Consider the following 5,846-nt stretch of genomic DNA (forward strand, 5'->3'; position numbering starts at 1 on the left):
GCGGCGCGGCCAGCGCGGGCCGCCGCCGTGTCCCGGCCCGCTCCGCCCGGGCTGGAAGCGGAGCTGGGGGGGACGCGAGTGGGGGGACGCGTGGGGACCCCCCGTGGGAAGGAGCCTCGACTGGCAGCGCTTGCGAATCCGTCCTTGACCTGGCAGGGGGCTGTGGGGGCGCCCGGGAGACACGGCCGGGCAGGCGGCACCTCCGGGAGAAGGAGCCAGGCTGGGATGGGGCCCTGGAAACCTGGGGGTTGCGTCCCCGGGACCCTCTGCTTCCCCGGCGGATGAAGACGTCTGTGGAGAATCCACCGCCCTGCCGTGGAGGGAGCGGAAGGTCGTGCCCGGAGCGCGGGCCTGAGAGCCGCTCAGAGGCGCCCGGCTGGCTACCAGCGACMGCGCTCGGTGCCCGCTGGAGAAACGGGGGGGAAACATCTTCCCTGCCAGGCCAGCCCTGGCCTCCTCGGGCACCATGGAGCTACGGAGGCTCCATGAAGGAGCTGCGTGAGCTGCTCGGCTCCTTCTCCAGGTGGGATCAGGGCCTGAACCCGGGCGGTGATGCMCTGTTTGGGTTGTTGTTTGCGCTTAGGGTCCTCTGAGTGTATCGGYGCCGTTGGGCAGAGCGTCCCGACTGAGGCGGCAGAGGGTTTGTTTGTTTTAATGGAGCGGCAGGGCGCCGTTTGCGAGGGTGTTCGCCATGGTGTTTGCCGTGGAGCTCTGTTGGTGATGTGGCAGCGGCCACGTCCCACCCTCCCGAGGCTCAGCAGGCGCACGGGCATTGAGGAAGCTCGGGGACATGTGGCTGTACCCCCGTGTCACCCTGTCGCAGACGTGGGCTCGTGCTGAGGGTGATTAACCTTCGCCTGTTGATCATGGGTTTTGTGCTGCACTTCCTCATCGCCTGCAAAACAACCCCAGCAACGTAGATGGCTCCAGGCGGCTGATGGAGATGTCCTTTTGCCCCAGGTCCACCCTCCTCTGGCATCCTGCTAGCTGGGTTCCCAGCCCTGAGGAAAGCTACCCTGGGCTTGAGGTGTGTTATTTGGTTTCCMTTGGCACTGTTCTGCTGGTTAGGGAAATGCCATGTTAGGACTTGGTTTAAGAGCTGCTGAAGATTGGCTCCTCTCCAGGAGTGAGTGGTCCCATTTCTGGGACTTCTGGAGCTCAGATTTTGACATAGACTAAAGGAATGGAGCTATTACAAATGGCAAAAAAAAAAAAAAAAAGCTGTTATAAATGGCCAAAAAACCTGCCACGTGTCTTGTCTTGAGTCAAACTGACTGTCGTCCATGTAGCTTGTCACGCGAGTTTTCATATGCTGTGTAAGTCCCCTTAAAGCTGCTGCTTGACCTAATCTCTGCACAAGGATGAGCCTGCTGGGTTTGGAAGTGCTTAATTCTAAAGTCATTTCTGAAAAATATATTGTGAACATCTATTTTTAAATGAGACCTCGTCCGTTTCATGGGAAGTCCTGAAACCAGTTGTCAAGCTAACGTTTCTAAAGCTGGTCTGAGATAACTTTTGGATGAATGATCCTGGGCTCATATAGGTGGATCTTTATTCTGAAACTCAAAGAACATCTCCTCTGTGCATCTATAAGTCTACCCAGGCCTGTTTGTTGTCTTAAAAACCACTTTGGTTTATTTTGGATAGCACTTTTGGAACTTGTTTGCTCTCAGGAGGAGGGTATTGTTAAATGTCAAATGGGTATTGTTCCCATCCGMTCCCACTGAGAGCTCATCACTCCGTTTTTCAACATACTGAACAGGATAGAGACTAAGAGCACAGCAAACACAACCAAACACTCCCTCAATGCAAATAGGCTGCAGGAGCACATGCCTCGYGCTTGGTGACCTGTCTTTCTGGCTCTTCTCTGCTAATGTGCAGTTTTATCTGCCTGCACTATCTCCCTGTCAACCCAGGGTGAGGGGGCTTTGGGAATGGGGATGTTCTCTGGATGCAGGTCTGAAGCGCGCAGCAAAGCCTCGGAGCAGCAGCTCRACAGACCATCTCCAAGTCAAGTTGTTTGCCACTGGACTTTGTCCACACGGGTATTTTGTTGCTAAAACCACAGCTGTTGCGCTAATGTAGTCAACTGCTACAGGCTGTAGTTTATCACGCTCATCAGGAGCGACCTGCACACCCCATCACTTGGTTGCTTTAATTTTGCAGCCTGTCTGGCCTCTTCCTCCCAGGAAGAAATACTTCAGCTTCCTCGGGTGCTTCAGCCTGAGCCTTTGAGGCAAAGCCCTTCTGGATGGTGCAAACTCTGCATCTTGGCTGTGTGGAGCCTGGCAGCCCGTGGGCGCAGAGCAGGTTGTGCCATGGGCAGGCACGGGCACAAAAGCTTCCCCCTGTTCAGGCTGCCCCATACGAGCTGCTCCAGTGAACAGTGCCGGTGCTGGCCCAGCTCTCATGAGCCTTCGTGCCTGTATCCGCCCTTCCCCTGTGCCTGTGGCTTGTGGAGGTGAACGTGCACGCTGTGCATGCAGAGCACAGCTGAGCATGTACAAGGTGCTTCTTGAAGACTGCTCCCTTCCATATGCTGCAAGGTGACTGATGTTACAGGGAATTGCAGCTGATTCCCGTCCCTTGCCTGTGATACCCCACGCGCTGCACTCACGTTAGAGTCAAAGAGCGTCCGCGGGAGAAGCCCCTGCCGTCGTGTCTGCCCTGTGCTCTGATGTGCTGCTCTTGGGGAGCACACACAGCAGGACTGCTGCTGTCACCGCGTGAGGACTCTGCCCGCATGCTGTGCTCTGCCCTGTAGGTTGCCTCCTTGCTGTTCTGTGCTGCGGGTTCAGCCCTGCTGTGTGACCTCCTGTAGCTCTAAGTGCTCTGTGTTTGCCAGAGCCTGTGGGTGTGAGGCCGACTACACGCAAAGAGGGAGCTCTGTCCTGCTGCCACCACGTGCCTTTCCTCGAAAAGTGAATTCTCCTATTGCCCTTTATGCTGGCAGCAGAGAAGACTGTGTGGCATTTTTTTGCTTGCCTCTTTCCTCCTTTCTTTGCTGGGTTGCAATGTGCCTGGAGGCTTTAGCTTGACAATTTGCCAGGAAGTTAAACCCATCATTACCAGTGTTTTTGCAGTGCCCTGGGTGCAGGCCAGCAGGCTTCCTGCTTTGGGGCACGAATCACAGTTCTTGCTAGGATTAGCTTCCTCTTGGCACCCAGGTGCCTCCYGAGGCACGTGCTCCCATCCTGCTCTGACACCTTCCCAAACTCCTTGGGGTCCTGTGTGCTCCCACACAGTCTTGAGCAGGGTCAGGGTGGAGGGAAGTTGAACAGTGCCGACTGATCCAAATGAGGAACCTCATTTTGAAAACTCCTAGTTGAGGGAATTGTAAAAGTGGAAAGGAGCATCTGGGAGGACTGGGTAGAGATGCGAGGATTCTTGCATTCCTCTTGCTGTTAGGAACTATATCTTCTGGTGGACAGAATGTCTTACTTAATTGACTGCATTTTTGCCCCCTTCCTAAGCCTGGAATGAGGTTTCTTTTCTCTCCCTGAGTTGTTTTGTTGGTTTCTTGATGATCCCAATGACACTACTGTAATTTTACATGTGAAATTATCTGCAGGTYTGGGAGATCTGTAGCTAGAGTTGAGGACAAGGTTGGATGGAGGGTCTAGATAGTCCTGATGGTGCTTCCTTTGGATGACCCTTGTCCTCTCACTTGAGCTTGCAACCTGCTCCAGACCTTCACCATTCAAATGCCCTTGCTTCTACGAAGGAGAAACTTCGGACTTTGCAAAGTGCTCTGAAAACTAACTTAGGTTTGCAGCCTGTGTATTTTTATCGTGCATGTTATAGGAAGACAACATTCTCTGCAGTACATGTGTCGCAAGCCATATAAGAGTGATACCTTCAGCCTGTGCCCCCAGCAGAAAGGGAATAGGACACAACCSTTGTCTATCCACCATAAACTGCTGGTGAATTCCCCATGTGCTGTTGTCCTCCGTGTGTTCTCCTCGTCCTGTCCCAGCCATCTGCAATGTGCTACTGGCCCAGGTTCTGGGGCTGTGCTGCTGCTTCTCCACCCTGCTTTCATGTGCCATCAGCTTTTCCTCATGGTATTATTCCCCTCCTCAGTCCCTCAGGTCATATGTCATCCTTGGAGAACATCTCACAGGGTAGCTATTTTTTCCTGATCTCTGGGTGACAGTTTGGCAGTAACAATGTGGGCAATTTTGGCTACTCAATCCTGACTTATTGCTCAGGAGAAACACAGGCAATCACAATATTTAGTGGGAATGGGATGAGAAATCAAAGACACAGAGGGACTCCTCTCCAGTGACTGAAAACTTCTGCATTCTTCTGTGAACTTAGCCCTGTGCCCTGCCCCTGCAGTCACGCCAGCAATGGCTCTGCTCTCTGCTTTTCAGAGCCGCTCTATGTCTCGGAGTACTTCTCCCAGAGCGCGCAGAAGCTCTCCTTCTACAGCTGGTATGGGAACGCCAAGCTCTTCCACTTCCACGTGCCAGAAGACACTGTGCTGCTCCGCTGGCTCCTGCAGGCATCCAGGGGGAAAGGCCCCGAGTGCACCAACATGGAGGTCACAGTGTAAGTGTCTCTGCCCTTGCTTGCTCGCGTCGCCTCTCCTGTCCTTCTCGGGTCCCTGTTGCTCACCATGGTAGGTATCTCCTCAGAGGAGGCTCTGGGTCGGCTCCCCAGTTGCAGCAGGCAGTTTCCTGATGTTTAAACAAGTAGGAGCCTGTGTGTTCGTGTTAGTGTTGCRTCTAGGGGATCTCGATTTGATATGATGTTCAGGAGATGCCTTAGAAATGCTGCAGAGAGCTTCACAGTGAGACTAGTGTTGCTGGTCCTGAGCAAATGTGGCTTTGGCCCTTTCTGTCTCTGATAGGATCCTGCGCATGGTGCCGAAGGATGTGGCAGAATGGCAGGGGCTTGGGAGGAAGTTGGGAGCTTTTCTCTTGAGCTCCTCTTTTGAGGAGTGTGAGCTGTGTCCACAGCAGGGATAAAAGAGGAATGCTGAGTCTTAGTGACCCAGGAACTTTAGAAGGTGGCAAATACAAAGCCCATGAATCAAATGCTGCCCAAAGCTGTATTTGAGTTGTTGGAGGGTTTGAGACCAAGAATTTACAAGGGTGAGAGAGTGAATCCTGATGTGGAGAGTGAGACTTTGGGCTGTGAGAGTTYCATGTTATCTGGGAAGGTCATTTCTTTGGGAATACTTTGGTTTTTTTTGGAGACCATCTGTGTCTGGGAGCTGCTACACAGGGATCTTGAGAGCAGGTGAACTTTGCTGGTTGGCTTCAGCTGGTCTCTCTTGGATGCAGACCTATGCTCTTTGCTCTTCAGATCAGCCTCAGATAGAATATCTTTCTATCTTCTGCTTCCCAAAAACATTGCCCATAGTTTGGAGGGAGGAAGGGAGGGAGGTATGAGGCAAAAGCTAAATGATAAAAATATATTGTGAAGATCAGTCCAGTTAAGGTGGGTTGTTAATATGTCACCTGTAATGTTTGCTTGCGGGACCTGTTATGTCCATTGTTCTGCTGCAGTAATCTGCTAATCTGGAAATGGAACAAATTACATGCCAAATTGGCTGCCCAAGTAAATGTGCCCTGCRTTACTTTGCTTTACTAGTATTTCAAAGCAGGGGCTGTTTATCTTGAAAGCAGAAGTGCCCGTGAACTAAAGTCGGTCACATGGACCTTCCATGGTAAGTGTCCTTTGGGCTGTCTGTCCTCCTTAAGGGAGGCGATGGGAGAGATGCAGATCTTAGCTATAAAAAGAAAGCTCTTAATTGACCTTTTAGCCTAGCTGGCTGTAAGGGGAATTTGCTGATGGTTTAAAGAAAGGAAAAAAAAAAAAAAAAAAAAAAAAAAAAA

At 52.1% G+C, this 5,846-nt stretch overlaps 1 protein-coding gene across 1 annotated transcript in view; it reads left to right on the plus strand.

Moving 5' to 3' along the window:
* Positions 1 to 4,504: 4,504 nt before the first annotated feature.
* The window catches only part of TMEM8A (transmembrane protein 8A), an 11,446-nt gene continuing 10,104 nt past the window's right edge, over positions 4,505 to 5,846 (plus strand). Inside the window, exon 1 of the mRNA XM_026049065.1 lies at positions 4,505 to 4,554. Within this exon, the coding sequence (XP_025904850.1) occupies positions 4,541 to 4,554 (14 nt within the window). The 5' untranslated portion in view covers positions 4,505 to 4,540. The remainder of the gene's footprint in view (positions 4,555 to 5,846) is intronic.

The sequence above is a fragment of the Nothoprocta perdicaria genome, unplaced genomic scaffold (assembly GCF_003342845.1).
Source record: "Nothoprocta perdicaria isolate Ctin4 unplaced genomic scaffold, notPer1 scaffold_59, whole genome shotgun sequence".
In the NCBI taxonomy this organism is placed as follows: Eukaryota; Metazoa; Chordata; class Aves; order Tinamiformes; family Tinamidae; genus Nothoprocta; species Nothoprocta perdicaria.